At 44.3% G+C, this 17747-nt stretch overlaps 1 protein-coding gene across 1 annotated transcript in view; it reads right to left on the bottom strand.

The window, feature by feature from the left end:
- Positions 1–16885: 16885 nt before the first annotated feature.
- The window catches only part of CHRNB1 (cholinergic receptor nicotinic beta 1 subunit), a 46623-nt gene continuing 45761 nt past the window's right edge, over positions 16886–17747 (bottom strand). The window contains exon 11 of the mRNA XM_069215590.1: positions 16886–17375. Within this exon, the coding sequence (XP_069071691.1) occupies positions 17235–17375 (141 nt within the window). The 3' untranslated portion in view covers positions 16886–17234. The remainder of the gene's footprint in view (positions 17376–17747) is intronic.

Below are 17747 nucleotides of genomic sequence, written 5' to 3'. Positions count from 1 at the left end.
TTGGAAAAAGCTTTTGCAATTTTTCACAAGTGTATAGTAAGGGAAAAGTTGTTTGTATTATATTTCTGTAGTTGGGAGGGGATGGATGATAGTCAACTACAAATGGGAGTCTGTCACTTTTGTTTCTTCTGTTAGTATTCCAACTAAGTTCTTCCCTGGGTAACTGCAGCAATATATATATATATATAAACACCAAGACGCCCCCGCACGAGGAATCGCTCAGACACTCCTGGACAGTGCACAACACCATTTATTAAATAAACGATTCCTCATACAGGGTCTGTCTTGGTGTTTGGATTTATGGCCTGCTGGAGCTCGCTCAAACCGCTGCGCTCAGGGCCTCGGATTACCAGTTATTATGTGTGGGGACATGAATATATATTTCTCACTGTAAAAAACATAGGTTACAGGGTCGTTATTGTTCTGAAATAGAATTTAAAAAAACATAGAAATTCACATAAAAACAAAAAAAAAACAAAGGTAACAGGGACATTATAGTTAGGCTCACATTTTAAACTTACAAAACCATAGAAATTCACCTGATAAGTTACTATAACACGTGCCGTAACATAACTATAACTTGCCCACCTCCCCACATTCCAAATTTAAATTGTCCCGGAACATGACCCACCCTGGGGCTGCATTTAAACAAGCACGGGAGCCAGTGCTTGTTTTTTTATTAGAATTATCAGCAGATCAGTGGATATATATATATATATATATATATATATTTTTTTTTTTTTACAACACACTGTGGGATAAAGAAATGCATTGTAGAGCCCTATGTGGAATGGCAGTGTGTTGTACAGATCAACGCATTGTAATGCTCGCCAGGTATAGGCATTCAGGGTATAGATCGGCGTTGTTACATCTGATATCTGAATCCATGTTTACCCCAAGGTCTTCTCTTGATATTGGTGGAGGGTCGTCTTCGAATTCCTTGGGCCATACGTCAGTACACTGGTATTTTTGCCTTTGACCACAAGCCATGCTGTCTGTCTTTGCGATGTTGAGCGTTAGGTGATTACTTATCATCCATGTATTTATAGCACAAATGCAGCTTTCAAGGTTTATAGTTGTAGAGGTCTTCTGAGCCATCATTTTTAAGAATGATTTGTTCAACGCCATAACAGGCAGGGTTAAATTATTTAATCAGGTCTGCTTCGAGTATTAGGTGGATGTTGAAAAATGGAGGAGACCTGATGGACCCCTGAGGGATGCCACTGTGCTGGGTGTGAGGCACTGACGTAGAAGGTGGTACGCATACTATGCCATTTCTGTCTCTGAAGTAACAAGCAATCCATTTTGGAGCATTTTCACATATTTCGAGTCCAGTGGTGTAACGAACTTGAGGACCCCCCTCTTGCAAGTACATATATCGGCCCCACTCTGGACTCACTCAAGAGCTCTAGGGCCCCGGTACTCTGCTGAGGGGGCTCCCTGGAGCACGGCCCCCTGCACGGCTGGGGCTGCGGGGGCCTTTGTTACACCACTGTCTGAGTCTGTTTAGTGGCATGTCAGGGTGGACATAGTGCTAAGTGCCACTGATGGGCTAGAAGCAATATTGCAGACACTATGGCCCTCATTATGACTTCGGCGGACGGAAAAGCCTGTCTGCCGAAGTCCCGACAGGTAGGTTGCCGCCACTATGGCAGCCTCCCAGTCGGGGCCATTATGAGTTTCCCGCTGGGTCAGCGGGCAGAAACACAGTTTCAGCCTGCTGGCCCAGCGGGAAACGGCCTATAGCATTGTCTCCAGCTCATAATAGAGCCGGAGGCAATGCTGTAGTGTGCACCATCACCCGTCGCAATGTTCACTGTCTGCAAAAACAGACAGTAAACACTGAGACAGGCCTGGCCAGGGGGGCACCTGCACTGCCCATGCCAATTGCATGGGCACCCTGCACCCCATCTCCAACAGCCTTTTCATGGCAGGGTTACTGCCATGAAACCGCTGACGGAGAAGGGGGTCATATTTCCCAGGGCGGCACTGTTTGCAGCGCTGCCCTGGTGAATTAGGACCGCAAGCACCGCCAGACTGATGTGAAGTCATAATCTGGCAGTGCTGGCAGTCCGACCGAAGCGCTACCACCACGGTCGTACTATAGCGCTCGGACCGACACTGTTTTTTCAAATATGTTACCTAGGAATTCGGCATGAGATACTGGTTTGTAGTTTGCTGGATTGGACGAGTCAAGGTTTTATTTCTGAGAGGTGATCTAATGTTGGCGGTTTTCAGCTCGAGTGTGACTTAACCTAGGGCCAAGAACTTGTTGAGATAACTTCTAGTAACCTCATCTGCACAGATTGTTGAAAGAATACCTTTAATAGGGGGAAGCTTGCTTTTGCCTCTTTCAATGGTGGTCGAGTTACTTATTGGGGTTGTGTTATCTGCGTTCTCCTTAAGGAGACTGTCTACTTTTTAAAGTTTTTATATCAATTCCATGGAGATTTTGTCACAGAAGACTTGATTGTGGTATTTCTGTGATTTGGCACACTGGCTTGCAAAGTTCTACTAACTTCTTGTTTAGTTCTTTAGAAGGGCAGCTGGCTTAAATTATGAGTGGGGAGCATTATGTAGTTAATGTTGTACAATTTATTTAAAATCTAGGTCTAGTCGTTATCATATTTCCAGAGAGCACTATTGCCTAGTGGAGACAAATATTCATGCCTATTTTGAAAGTGATACGTGGATTGAAGATTTGGACATCACAATTTATATGCAAGCCCATTATACCACATGGTGTAATCAAGAGGTCTATGGAAGAGAGAGGAGGGGTGTTATTTTCCGAATCTTGGGGCATAGGAGGTGCCGGCGGCTTATGGAATAATACTGATGTCCTCAAAGCTTTGTCCTCAGCTGGAGCCAGAGGGATCTAGCAGGGTGAATGACCGCTGGTTCTGTGGGATGTTCGGGGGGGGATGGAAGCTGGACATGGAGGATGGAGCGAGTTGAGGCATAGATGATAGTGAGGGAGAACGGCCAGGCGTGACATGGGGTGAACGGAGGCTACTGATGAATACTTGTTATTGAGATGGAGAGCCCAGAGGGATGGGAGAGGTGGGAAGCTTATGACGGGTGGATGTAAGGACAGTTGGGTCATGGTGCTGGTGGCAGTGCTTAATTTGTAAATACAAACGTGCCGGTGCTCAAAGCTCTCCTTGCAAACATGCTGCTGCTGCAATTAAATGTGGGAACACGGAATACTGAGGCGGTATAATCCTGAAGCCATCTCGGGCCTCATCTGCCCATTTACATCCACTTCCTGCCCCTTCAGCTCACTTTTGCAGCTTTCTGCTTTCTCCCAATGTGATGCTTTTTCGTTTTTCTCTTCCTCCATCTTTCCCACGTGTCTTTTGTTTGCAGCAAAGGTTTGAGGCAGAAGACTAAGCACCAGCCCTCAATAATAAGTGCCGGTGCTCAGCACCAGAAACAACAAGCACAAATTAAGCACTGGTTTGGCCTCATTGTCATTTTGGTGTGGCTGCTGGTGGGTTAGGGATGGGGCAGTTGACCGTTACTGATGGACATTAAGAGGGACTGTCACCTCATCTGCTCCATCAGGCCCTTCCTCCTTGCTTATCTCCCTTTATGCAGTTCTCCCAGTCAATGCTTATTTTTGCCTCTCTCTTCCTCTTTCACCCTGCCTCTCCTTTTCCATTGGTCCCTGGCCCTTCTCAGTTACCATCCTTGTCCTCGCCTTTGCCTCTTTACCTCTGTTGGCTTCATCTTTCCTCTCCCTCCGCTTCGGTGCAGGTCTCTCCTCTCTCCCTCACCTTCTCCCTGGCACTCCACCCTCCCTCTACCCAGCTTTACCTCCAGTTCTCTACCTCTCACTTTGAGTTCTCTCCGTTTCTTCTTCCTTCATCTCCATTCCTCACCAGCGTCTTCCTTCTTCTCCCGCCAGCTTCTTCTCCATCGTTCCTCTGCAGTCTGAGTGGTCCTCATTCTCTCCATTTCACCTCCCTTTCCCCTTTAGGCCCAGCCTCATCCCTTCCCTCCTTTTTTTCAATCCCTATCTTAGACCCATTCACTCTTGTCCCTCCCACCCCGCCCTTCCGCCTTTCCCTTCCCCTCCTTCAGAATCCCTGCAGGTTGCCCTCTCTACACCTTCCTGCTTTCACTTCCCCTCATTCTCACAGCCTCTCTCCCTTCTTCTTCCCAATAATGCTTACTCCCCCTCACCATTCTGCTCTCCCACTTCACTTCTCCACACCTCTCTTTTATTTATTTTTTACATCGCCCAGACAGATATCTACACCGAATATCCTAAACCCAGATATAGAGGGGCACAAAATCGTCTGAAAGATTTTGAGGACCAAAAAATTGGGAACTGTAAGTTTCCACAGGTGAGCAAAGTTTTACTATACTTAACGCCACATATATGTACCTTGATGATATAATATATGGGTATCTTGAAGTTACGGAGATGTGGCAGGAACGTAACAAAGGTCCCCGCAGTGCGGGAGAGGGAGGGGAGTGCCCTATCTCCAGGGCCCCGCAGCACAGCCTTAATCTCAGTGAGTCCTGAAGGCGTAAGAAGGAAAAAAAAAAACTGGTCTGGGCGAGCTCCTAGTACCTGGCGAGACTGAGTGGCACGCCCCTCTCTCATACTCAGTCTCCTTCCGCCTGCACTTCTGAGGTGCAGCTTTTGTTATACTTTTATCTCAGCTGCTCTGTCACGTAGACAGCCCCATCCCACATCAACAGTGCTCCTCCCTTACATGGAGGTAGGGCCCAGCGGCCGCGCCTGAGAGCCAGAAGGCGCCTCGCTCGCCGTCCAACCACTGAATGGAACATTCCAGAACAGGTCCAACTGGTGCAGCCGCACCGACCGCCTGTGTCTCCACTCCCAACCAGTGGGGTAGGGAAAGCACCCCTAGTGCTAGCACGGATACCTCTCACCCTCGGCGCAGAGAAAAAGTCGGACATAAGAGGGATGCGAGGTGTCCCAAACACTCCTATCCCCGGTGCCACTGCACCTACCGCTCCGGTGCCAGCTGCGCCGTCTCTGCTGCAAGTAGAGGCCTCGCAGCTCGGAGAATAAAGGTTCTTAACCAGGTCCCAAGCATTCCAAAGCGCTTCAAATAAAGCGCCTCCTCACCCTGGCACGCGAGGGGCCTGAGCCAGGCGCAGCACCAGCCCAATGTCCGCATCCAAACAGACCTACTTGGTGAGCTGAGTGGTCTGGGGAACAAACAGTAATGCTATTTTTTATTTAAAAAATAATAATAATAATAATATATATATAAAGAGAAAAGGTTTTTATTAAGCTCATCTAATAAGCAGCACAGATACATTCGTCAACCACTGATCATATATGGGCACCTCAAGAGGCCCGGTTCTAGCCAAACATGACCTTTGGCCCTTTGGCCCTCCCAGTACCAGCAAAAGAGGCCCCAGAGAAAGCAACTAAGTGCTTCCTCCATGTGGCAAATGTGATTTATTTTTGTTTAACGTTTGTTTACTTTGATTAGCAGCCAGGGGTCAATGAGAAATCTCTAGAATACATTTTATAGTGCATTGTTTTAATAATAGCCGTTTTACTTGTGCACTGATAGGGAGAAAAATACCACCCTTAGATGTTTTTCCCTATTTCTCTACTGTCAGAGACAAAACTCTGGGCATGCCTGTGAAAAGAAAACAGCCAGGTGATCTTAGCTCATGTCTGAGGCCGGCTGCAGTGGGAGGTGTGTGTTGGAGAAGAGGAAACGGGTGTTTACCTGCCAATGAAGCAGCAGGTGCAGTGACACCAGAGCCCAGGTTGTAGGCTACCTCCAGAATTGTCGGAAATTGGGCACACATTGGCCCACCCAAAAGCACCCCTGGCCCATCCAGATATAAACTCCTGGAACCCGGCCTGCAACTCAAAGGAGGAATTAATTGATGTGCAAAGGGGAACGTTCATTGTTTCAATCCCTCCCCCTCGGTAACTCTTGAAACAGAACTATTTTTAAATGCAATACCGCTCCCTCCAATGAATATTCATTAGGTCTTTCTAACGGTTATATCTCGAAACCACAAGTGCTTCAAGCACCCATGGCTCAACAATGAGTTCGGAACAACAAACTCGTTGGTATCACTAATGCCTTTACCACGAATGCCTTTACAACGATTTTTCGTTGTAAAGGCATTCCTGGTAAAGGCATTAGTGATCAGCATGCACAGTTCCAGCATGCTTCCTCCTTAGCCCCCCACCCCTAAAAATTACCGCAACTCCGCCACCCCACAACCACCCCAACCCCCACCCCCAAAATTACCATAACCCCAACCCTCCTCCCCTAAAGCACCCCAACCCAACCCACCCCTACAACCTAAACCCTCCCCCAAAACCCCAATCACCCCAAGCCCCCCACCCCCAAAAACTATAATACCTGAGTCCCCAAACCGCCCCTAAAACCTAAAGCAACCCAACCCCCAACCCACCCCTAAAATCTAACACCCTCCACCCTCCCACAAACCCTCATCACCCCGAGCCCACACCCCACCCCACCCCCCAAAAAACAGCCCCAGCCCAACTTACCTACTCCTTCACAGCGTCGACTCCCTTCTTCTGTGCCTTAACCACGCATGTACGCGGTTCACACTTGCGTGGTTAAGGCATGGAAACCAGGAAGTAGTGGAAAACGAAACCGTTGTTTCGCTTTAGTTTTCCACGACTTTGTGGTTAAGGAGTTGTTGTTCCGGGTGTTTCCCCTTTCTAGTACCATCACCGAACCAGTATTTTGTGATCCGACCTATAACTATTCTAACTCCACCAGGTACTTACCTCAGGAAAGGTGCTGGACAGTGAGTGTGGGGAAAAATATATACTAACTCCACCAGGTACTTACCTCAGGGAAGGTGCTGGACAGTGAGTGTGGGGAAAAATTACTATTCTAACTCCACCAGGTACTTACCTCACGGAAGGTGCTGGGTAGTGAATGAGGTGAAAATTAGCAATGGGTGTGCAGCATTTGTGATAAAATCAGTCACAAAAAAGTTATTTCAACATTTTTCTTTTTATACATCTCTCCATATTTCTCCCTCCTAAAAAAACAGTATCTTCGGTTAAGAAAAAAAACTTAAGGAGAACATTTCACGGTGACACCTATCAGAATACAGAATAATAAAAAAAACTAAACAAGTACAAATGTACATACTATTTTTATCAAAAACAACTCATTTGTTACCAACAAGAAAAATAAACTGCAATACTTGTAAAAATGTATTTTTTACAGGCAATTTACATATTTTTTAACCTATATAAATTATTAAAAATAATATTTTTAAAATAACATTTTCTTTATTGTATAACAAATGGAAAAATTGGCCTTGGCTCTCAGAGAGAGCCAAGGCCAATTCCACCATACACAGCACACTCGGAACGCGCACTGCCATGGCAGACAGTGGGCATTCAGAGTGTGCCTTGAGGCCGCAACTCTGCCTTTCGCCAACCTTTTCATGGTGGTGACACCTCCATGAACAGCCTGGCTAAAAGGAAAGTCAAGTCAAGATCAGCATGGCTGTGCCGCCATGGGCACCGCCGTGCTTGACCACGGCTTTCTGTACTGCTGGCCCCACAGGATCTATGATCCTGGTGGTCTGACCACCAGCATCGTAATATGGCGGGCAGACCAAAAGGATATGGTGGTTGAACCATGAGTATGACTGGCTAAGGGACTGCCATACTCGTAATCAGTCCCTATCTCTATAGTGAAATAATACCATTTTCTTCAACAGGACAAACCAACTATCAAACATTAAAAAAATATTTAAGCAGCTAACTGATCAATTTGAAAACTGCAAAAAAAATATTAAAACTAATAATGACATCTTTTTCCTTTCAAGCAAAAGCAACCTTAAAAAACATTCATCAAATATTCTGTTCTACTTCTCTAGGGCTCGAAGTTAAGCAGGCAAAACAATCAATTTCTTCAAACAAACCTAACAGACTATTTCCAACTGAAAACGTCAACCATGCATCCTGCAGGTAATTTGACAGTATGATTACGAGTCTGGCAGTCACTAGACCGCCGGACTCATGGTGGCGGTCTGACCACCACATTACAACCCCAGTGGTCAGACCGGCAGGGTACCGCCGCCTCCTCCAGGATCGGTGATCCCCACGGGTTGATGCCAAGGGCAGGTCGCAATCAGCCAGGGTGGCGCTGCATGCAGAGCCGACCTGCTGATTATGACCATTATGACCTTGTTCTTGAACAGCCTTTTCATGCGGTATCACGGCCATGGAAAGGCTGGCGGAGGACAGGTGCAGGGGGTGCATGCACGAGCATGGGCAGTGCAGGGTCCCCCTGCCAAGCACCCTCGCAATGATCACTGTCTGCTGTGCAGACAGTGAACATTGCGAGGGTGCTGGTGCACCATGCAGGCGGCAGCAATGGTGCTGGCTCTATTAACGCGCCGACTACAAAGCTGCTGCTACTTTCCCACTAGGCTGATGGGCAGAAAACTTGATTTCCGCCTATCAGCCCGGCGGGAAAGTCGTATTGGACCCTGCAGGGAGGTATCCAGTATGTCCGCAACCTCCCCGTCGGAAGTTCGGCGGACAGGTCATTCCGTTCGCCTAACTCACAAGCAGGCCCTACATCTGTTTCTTTTCTCCTAACTATTTTTTTCTTCTTCAACAGGAAATAATAAATATAAAAAAAGCAGATTTTTTTTTTTTAAATTAATCAAACTTTCCTTTTTCTTTACAGCATTTTACAAAATATATTTTTTCTTCATAATAGGAATTGTGACACTGAATAAAAATGTACCCTGACTGTAAAGCTTAAATTTTTTTTTCCTTTTTTCTCAACAGAACTAAATTCAACTGGCTCAAGTTGCCGCGGAAGTTACAGTCAATCTAGACATGGTAATAGTCTTCTAAAATATGGCGGATCCATTTACAGTAAGGAAAGGTTAAATGAGCCCAGGAGTCATTGGAGGTGTGTAGAATATTTCTCCTCCCATTGTAATGGCAGAGCGGTTACTCTGGGTGACACTGTAGAGAGGTCCACAGAGCACAACTACATTGCCTCTGCAATGGAAATTGAAGTTATAGAAAATCTGCAACAAATTAAAAATTCACCAGCCACCTCCAATGAACCCTGTAGTTCAGTTTTGCGGGAGTTTGCACAAAACATCCCAATGCACGTTGCTAGTAATATGCCTACAATCAATAATTTAAGACGTATGCTTCAAAGACCAAAACAGGCAAGTAATCCCCACGCAATAACACCAAAATCATTTTCTGACATTAACATCCCTCATGAAATCTCTATCACCTTTACTAACAAACCCTTTCTTATGCATGATATTGAAAACCCACTAAAATGAATACTAATCTTCTCCACAATGCATAAATTGATGACTCTGGAGAACACTGATATTTGGATGGTGGATGGTACTTTTAAATCAACACTCATCCATTCATTCAAAATTTACAGTCTTCACTACTGTCCCCTTCGTATATGCTTTACTGCATGACAGACAATCCTCGACTTATACTGAGTTTTTCTCAGTTATAAAATCTAAAACCATCATTAAAAGTCCCAGGAAAATTATCATTGATTTTGAAATACAATTACAAAGCTTTATCCTGAAATCCAAATTCAAGGATTTGTTTTTTCCACTTTTCCCAGGCATATTGGAGAAAGAAAAAAAAAAAAAGTCCTTAGCAGAGGATGATGTGATGGACAGCAAACTTCAATATGAATAAAAAAAAAAAAAACACGTACTGCTTTCTTCCCCCTGAATGTGTAGCTGACTTCTACACATCAATTATACAATCAGTTTATTTTACTCAAAATGAAGAAAAATTTACATTTCTTCTAAATTAGTTTGAGGAAACCTGGTTTGGGAATCTGAGCAGGTCGGGTCGTAGGAGGAAGCCAAGGTTTACTAATGAATGGTGGAACTGCTTCTCCACTTGGTTGGAGGGAGGAGCAAAAACAAATAATACTATCTAAGGATGGCATAACACTTTCAATAAATCTATTGTGAAAAGTCACACTAACTTCTACCATTTTCTGGAAATTTTGAAAAAAGAAAAAGTTTCCAAGAAATAAGAATTGACTCAGTACTTTTCTGGTAGCCCGAATCCCCGAGTATCTAAATAAACTAAAGAAATTAGCTTAAAGCTATTCAGCAAGCTACAACAATTTTCAATAATGGTGACATCAGACTACCTAGAAAATATTGCATACATTCTACATTACTAACCTATAAATTATTTGTGCAGAATGAATAGCCTGTTTTAATCCCCTTCCTACTATTTCAATTGGCATTTTTAAAAACATTTTTCTGAATATAGGGAATATTAATATTCCTACCTGCAGAATGCTTATTTCTTTGCGTCTTGGTGATTTTTCCAGTAATGCTCTCACCGTAACTCACAATCAATCCTTTTTGAAAATCCCAAGCCATCCAATACAGGATCCATAACTGTGAAATACCTTGGATCAACCAATTTTTTTTTTTTTTTAAACCACCTTTACAAAAAAAGAAATACTTCTGCTGTTCTTAGCAAAAAAAATAAAAATAAACAACATCTAACTTTGTAAGAAAAAAACACAGAAAAAGAGACCAGAATGCTTGGTCTGAACTGTTGACATCCATTTGAATACCCTTTCTCAAAGAAAACAAAACCATCAAAATAATGTTTCTCAAGCTCTGAGCTCTATCAGCGCGAAACAACCTGAAAAAAAATAATACACTCCCAAGACAGAAAAACAGTCCACGTGATCCATTCCAAGCTTTCGGATAATCAGTTAATAAAGAAAAGCCTGTTGCACAAAAATGTAAGACTTTGTTTTATATAATAAATAGGTAATTCTGTTAATTAAAAAACACCTTTTTTTAAATCTACTTCGATAAACAAGCCGTCCCGACTTGAGTATATACAAACATGTAAGGGAAATTAAAAGTGGTTATAACAATCAAAACACTTACACATACTCTGTACACTATATAATAACCTCCCTCACCTTCCCTCACTGTAAATCTATAAACTATGTCCCCAGAGCGCAGCTCTGATTCCTTGCGATCTTGACTGATTACTGCCAATACCACTGCATAGCGGCATATCTGAAGAGGTCTCAGGACTACAACTTAAAAGGCAAACATAAAATAATCAACATAATAATGAAAACATATACTTACCTCCATACTCACCCAATAATGCGTGGTAATGACACTTGTGCTAAACTCATGCGTGGTAAAGACTTTCTTGCTAAACACATTCGTAGTAATACTGAGCGTGGTAATGGCATGCGTGGTAAAGGTACTTTCGTAGTATTTTCTTGCGTGGTAGTGGCACGCATGGATAAGACATTTGCACGGTAAAGGTATCGTGGTAACTGCACTTCGTTGTAATGCCACCGATGTAAACGATACTTCTTGTGCATAAATCTTTCATATGAAAGAGCAAGCATGTTTGCAAACATGAAGAATAACAATTAAACTTCTAGTGTAAAATTGAATACATCAAAAACCTGTTAGATATTTGTGGCAAACAGATAATAAAAACAGCTCAAAACAAGTTAGTTAAAAAAAAGAGCTGCAGTAGCTCTAAATGTGTAGAAACATGCAGAAAGATGCTAGCTTTTCTCTATTTAGGGAGTGCAAAAAATAAACATTCTCTTTGCTGGTCACTGTAAGCAATTAAAAAACAGCAAAAGAAAGATGATTTTGTTGCTTTAAACATCTGCTTCAGTTATGGACCATGACCTGACCTACCTCTCACCTCTACTACTGGCTCTGGCAGCAGGCATAGTGACATTAGAGCCCGACTGTAATAACTTATACTAGTCAAGTTTTAATGTCTTTCTTAATAATCAGTGACTGGGTGCATCACAAATCGCAGATTATAAAGAAATCAGAGTCGGACGTTTATAGAGGGATTACAGAATAATAATAGCTCTAACGTAAATATAAAATCACTGAAAAAGGTGCATACAGCCACACATAATATGTAAGAAACAAGGTATTTTTTTGGTGTCACCTGCCATAAAGCATTACAGGCTTACCAAGAACTTACAACCAGCCTATAACCTACCATTGGTTGGCTTTATCGCCTTTATTTGTTTGCTTCTTATTCAATGGATTTCCTCGACTCACCTTTGTGCTGCCCTTTAAGCACAGCCTCTATTCCTTTCGTTTGATTGGCTGACTCCTGTTCTTACAATGCTTACTTTTAATTAACAAAATTTTAGGTCTAGCCTGCGAGATCTATTGTTCTTAGTAAAACCTCTAACAGGGGCTTAGACCCCTCTCATTATTTACCATTGGTTGGCTTCCGTGTCACTCTAATTTCTTTTGTTTTCATTTGTCAGCGCCAGCTGGTTTGATCTTGCTGGTCCCTCCAGATGGCTTTAGGAGGATTTTGGCTTCACCTTCTTTAAATTCAGTACAAGTACCACCCACTACGGGGAATCAGCTGCTCGAGCTACCAGAGAGACAACGTATACACCAGTCAGAGAAACAATGTAAATGTTTGCATTACATTGTTTTTTTAAAAATGACCGCTTACAGATATTTTGCTCCAACTGTTTCTTTTGGTGGTTTTCCTTTCACCTTTTTGTTTGTCACAATTTGTCTTTTCCTTTACGGTAATTTGGATTCGCAGGTGAAATATTCTTAGGTAAATTGCAGAATTTATACAAAATAACACATTCTAGCCGCATATGTGGTGTCCCAAGACATCTCGCAGCACTATGTTTCAGTTTCACACCGATTCTTAGAATAGAATCGATACAGTTATCGAATGATTATTGACAATCATTCGCAAAGGTGCCCTATGTTACTCCTTCCCACCCTTGCTTCTGTCCACCTCCAGCCCCTGCCTTCTTTACATATTATTGTATAGGTCATTGATGTTCCTCATGAACCTGACTACTGCATCACAAATGAAAACAATGGGAAAAACAAACTTGTCCAAGATCAAACAAAGTGATAGTGATGCTGCTGGGATGTGTCCTCTGTGCCCTCTGCTGCCTGTGGTTTCTTAGTGAGCACACTTGTCCCAGAAAGCCTTTAGCGTCAGTAGCTTTATTTGTTTCTACCTGATAATGGCTGATTGAGAAATAACAGCATGCGTCGTGCCAGTATAAGGAACCATCTTGGGCGCTGTGGGAACGCTGTCACGCGTCTTCCTGTCGGGTGAGTGGGTGGTTAACTTATAGGAATAGAGCTGATCGGTGACGAAAGGGAAGACTGATGGAATGTATGAAAGGGCGCTATCCCATGTGAATGGCATCACACAAGCAGAATAGGGATGCAAGGGTGTGTTTTGGGCTAAGAAAATAGCATTAAATGTCAGTAATAAATTGGGGAAAATCGTAGCACAAGATCCCATTGAGCAACCACAATTCATGTTCTGTTGTACTTAGTGTTATTCCCTAGCACAAAATGCATCTTCGCATCCATTTTGGGTGTGAAGGGGCAATTTTGCACTCAGAAGTTAACCTAGAATTCCTCTTCTTACGTAATTCAACTACTATCTTGAAGAATTTTTAGGTAATTCTGCATGATTACGCTACATTGAATTATGCGAGTTACGCCACCTCTACCGCACATGTTCCACTGCACTTTAGCAATCTGAGTTTTTGCTGTTGTGGGGCTAAGTTTGGTAAATTCTGTTTGATGAGACAACTTGGTCCCCACTGAATGAGTTTCAACTGGATAGTCCCAATGATCTCCACCTTCCAAGGGATCTGCCGTTTCATTGCAACCACAGTTCCCAGAAAGAGACAGACCTCTCTCACCAGCTTCCTAAGGAAGTCTGGGCACAGTCAAGTGTCAAGTTCCGCAGGTTCGCCGAGTCCTTCTAAAAGGCGCTCACTTACTTCAGACCACGAGCCAAGAGTCGAGTACCCCTGAATTTGCTGAGTCTTTCGGTGAAGGCCCTCTTTTGTGTCCTTTATGTTCTTGACAACGTTGTGTCCCTTTTAAAAAGTTACAAGGGTCTCATCAGGATACACATGATATGGGGACATCAGGAATGCCCTATTAATGAGGGGCAGACATGAAGATACAACCACATGAAAACCAGACGGCCGCGGTGGATAAGTGTGGTAATGAAAATGGTCCTTACACAGGGGTAGTCCTGCCAGACCCTCGGAGACCCTGGGCACAAGTGGGCACTCTTGTGTTCCGCAAGTTCTTGAGTACTGGGAACAACTTGCCTGACCCTCTGAGGCCCTAGATACAAGCGGGCACTGGTTTGTGTTCTTTAGGTTCTTGAGTACTGGGCCAGCTTGCCTGACCCTCTGACACCCTAGGCCCAAGGGGGGTCTCTGTTGTGTCACATTCCTAACTGCAGTAATTTTGCTGTCTCACTCAACAATCATTTGAAATATAAGCTGTGTGAACAGTTATCATTGTTGGTTCTCTTTCAATGCCAGTCATGTTCAGTGGTACTGGGGATGGGACCGCCTTAGTAGTGATGACTAGCCAGTGGATGGATACAAACACTTGGTTTATCCCACAGTCCTCCTGCCCACATTCTGAGTAGCTCCTGCCTGTTCCATGGTAATCTCTCCCAGAGCCCCGAGAGCCCTGCACTGACTGTCTTTTGAAATGGTCGAACTCTCCTTTCCTGGCACAGCTCCCCAAAGTCCCACCATGAGAAGGATTCCATTTTACTTGAAATAGCAAAGTGGTACCTACCTAAATCAGTCATACACCATTCTAAAACAGCCCCACTGCCAGCTGAAACAATGTCCACACTCCATCTCTCTGTCAGTATAGGCTGAGAACCACCTATGGGTCTGGTCGCAGACTGGTACATATGAAGTGTATGGCTCCTTTCCAGTCCACATATTCTTCGAGTGGGAGCACTTCCCATATCCTTCAGGATGTCATCAGGGCAAGACTCTCTGCAGAGCAGAGCTCGCTTTATCGGGGACTCCCCAAAAGGCAGGGGCACTGGGCCAAAGCCTACATTGCCCAAGCCTTAAAACGCTCTGTGGTGCCATCTAAAGCCCTCTATTGCCTCTGGGCAAGGTCTGCATGATATGAAACTACAAAGAGGAGGGAGTATGATGTTCTATCTGTGTTGCTGCAGTTGGTGCACGCCCTCTGTGACACAGAGAGGGTTCCCTGTACCAGCTGCCCTGAGTTTACAGTGGACGAATATTTTAGGGTATCAGACAGAGCCTGGGGCTAGTGGTTCTGCATTTTGTCAACATTGCTCTCAGTGGCGTTTTTATCTCTGTGCACAAAGCATGATAACCTGAAACACTGTTTACATGGAAGCTATCCGCCTGCACACATATATATCTACCACAAATCCTTCAGTGCTCAACCCTTCCACTGTTTCTGCTCTGCGCTGTTCCCTTGGTATCTTCAGTTTGTATACTCCCTGACTTTAGTTCCCAAAAAGATGTCAGTTCAGTATCAGGTTCTCACTTTGTCCCACCACTGTCCCACGCAGGAGGTCGCCTCTACTGTGCTTTCCCGTCTTCCCCCGGCGCAACTTGCAAAAAGTGGTGGCTTATTGTGGGTTTTTCCCCCATTCTTGTTGCTTTACTGCTCCCAGATAGTTTTGCATCATCTTTTTCTTTTCTTATTTTCATAGTTTGTCTTTTCCTTTAGTTTTGACCAGACACAAGACTCTTCTGTTTGGGATCTGTCTAAAGGCTGTGCCTTGCGACGACTAGAGAGGTGCCGCGTGTGGAGGTGTGGGTGAGTTCCAGCCGCTGGGGACAGCCACCCTTGTATCACAGATCTGTGCATATGTGGGAATTTTACACAGCAAACCTATACTGGGGTACATGAGAGCTGTACAAGGCTAAACACGCAAAGGGTATGATGCGCGGTCTTTTACAAGGTGGAGAGAAGGGGTCTTCAGAGCTCCTGGTGGAGCAGGGACATTCTGAGGCATCAGATGGTGGTGTTCTTTGAAAAGGCACTCCTTCAGCATCTTCCTGGATTGAAGAAGAGTGAGGCGGTCCTGATGGTGATGGGGATGCTTTTATAGATCCAGGAAGGTAGACGGAAGGCCTATTTTCTGCTTTTTTCATCCTCGCATGTCCTCATCCCCAATGTGGCAGAGCCCTGGCTGCGGGCATGTTGACAGCCGCTGTCGTTTGCTGGGCAGACAGCCCCGGGTGATGTTCATGATCGGTTTGTAGCTGACACAACATGCCTGGGAGATGGTGTGGGCTGTTAAAAAGAACCAATGGAGTTCCATCAGGATAGGGATAATGAGGTAGATTTCTTCAGGCCATTAATGAGGCAAGCTGACAATGGAGGATGCCTTACAGTAGACTGGAAAGGTGTCTTGGAGGCAGTGTGTGGCCGCCATCCAGATGTGCAAGTATGATGACCTGGACACCAGTTCTGAATTTACTTTGCAGAAGGAAGGGTTTGAATTTCTTTAGTAGAGAGGACTGGCAACAACCTGTCTTGGTCTTCTCGTTAGGAGTTTCAGTGGGTTACGGTTTGAGTTTAGGTGCCTTCAGCCTGACCATCTTTCTGATGGGCTCCTTCTAGAGTGGTGTTCATATGTCTCACTCACAAGGTGAAACCATCTATTCCTATCCAGATTCTAGATGGGCACAGGAGGTGCTTTGTAGCCCCATTACACTAATGGATAGGAACTCAGAGGTACAGAGGGGGCAGCACACCTTTGATTCTGATAAAAGAAAGTGAGACTTGATGTGGGTTTCTCCTCACTGCAGTTCACCAGAGAAGAATACATCCTCTGTGTGCTGTTTGTGTGCTAGCAAACCAACACTTCAAATTGAATCAGATAACAAAGGCAGTCTTTGTGGCATCTTCTGGCACAATAATATATTTACTCAAACTTACCCCTACTTAACTTCTGAGCTTGCCATGGCACCGACTCTAGAATGTATTCACAACACAAAGAAGACGTACAAATGAACCCAAGGCGGTCTGTGAATAGTTTCCTGTTTATTTAAAATCGTTTTATAATAATAATAATTAAATAAAGGCATGTGCTTCTGTTTGAGTATCAAACTTGTAGTAAAAATGCGTGTTAGCCTCTGCAAGTGCCTTCACTCCAGGGCGAAAATACCCAGGCACTTGAATCATTAAATATTGAGGGTCGCTACTGGGACCCCCCGGTAGCAACCGCCAGCTGTCCATCATGACACGATTAGCCCCTTCCAGGCAGAATTACTGATCGTCAGCACCAAGGTTGTAAATTGATGAGCCCCCTGAGTTCATAGCTGTACATGAGAGGTGGGGGGGGGGGGTTTCAATCTTGCGATGGATGGTATCACTCATGGGAACGCAACATCAGGCGGGTGGTGGAAACTGGCGTCCAAGAAGATGGCGAGAGTGCCCAGGCTGGTGAAGACGATGAAGGTCCATAGGAAGAGCCGGTCAACCACCATGGCCACGTACTGCCAGTCCTCCTTCAGCTGGAGAGAGGAGAGAGGGCAGAATGACCTTACAAGAATCCAAAGGCATCAAGGTTATGAGCCATGCATTACAATGCCAAATATTGCAACATTTAAAAATATTTTTCATTTTTCCTTTCTTATGCTAGCTTTTCCATAAAATTGATATTTTGCACCTGTTTTTGAACTGCAATGGTTATGACTGGAGTCCTAATTGTGCCTCCTTTTGATTTTGTGCCCAGTTCCTCCACCGGTGGGATTAACATGTCAAAAATGATATGTGTACAGTACTCCCCATTTAAGAGCCAACTTCTAGGTGATGCTCAAAAACTCAGAAGACCCCGAGTGACCCCCATGGACAGCCCCTTTGTACATTTCACTACCCGAATTACA

This window comes from Pleurodeles waltl, chromosome 12 (assembly GCF_031143425.1).
Source record: "Pleurodeles waltl isolate 20211129_DDA chromosome 12, aPleWal1.hap1.20221129, whole genome shotgun sequence".
Lineage (NCBI taxonomy): Eukaryota > Metazoa > Chordata > Amphibia > Caudata > Salamandridae > Pleurodeles > Pleurodeles waltl.
The sequence above is the reverse complement of the archived record's forward strand: the minus strand, read 5'-3'. Positions and strand labels throughout refer to the sequence as shown.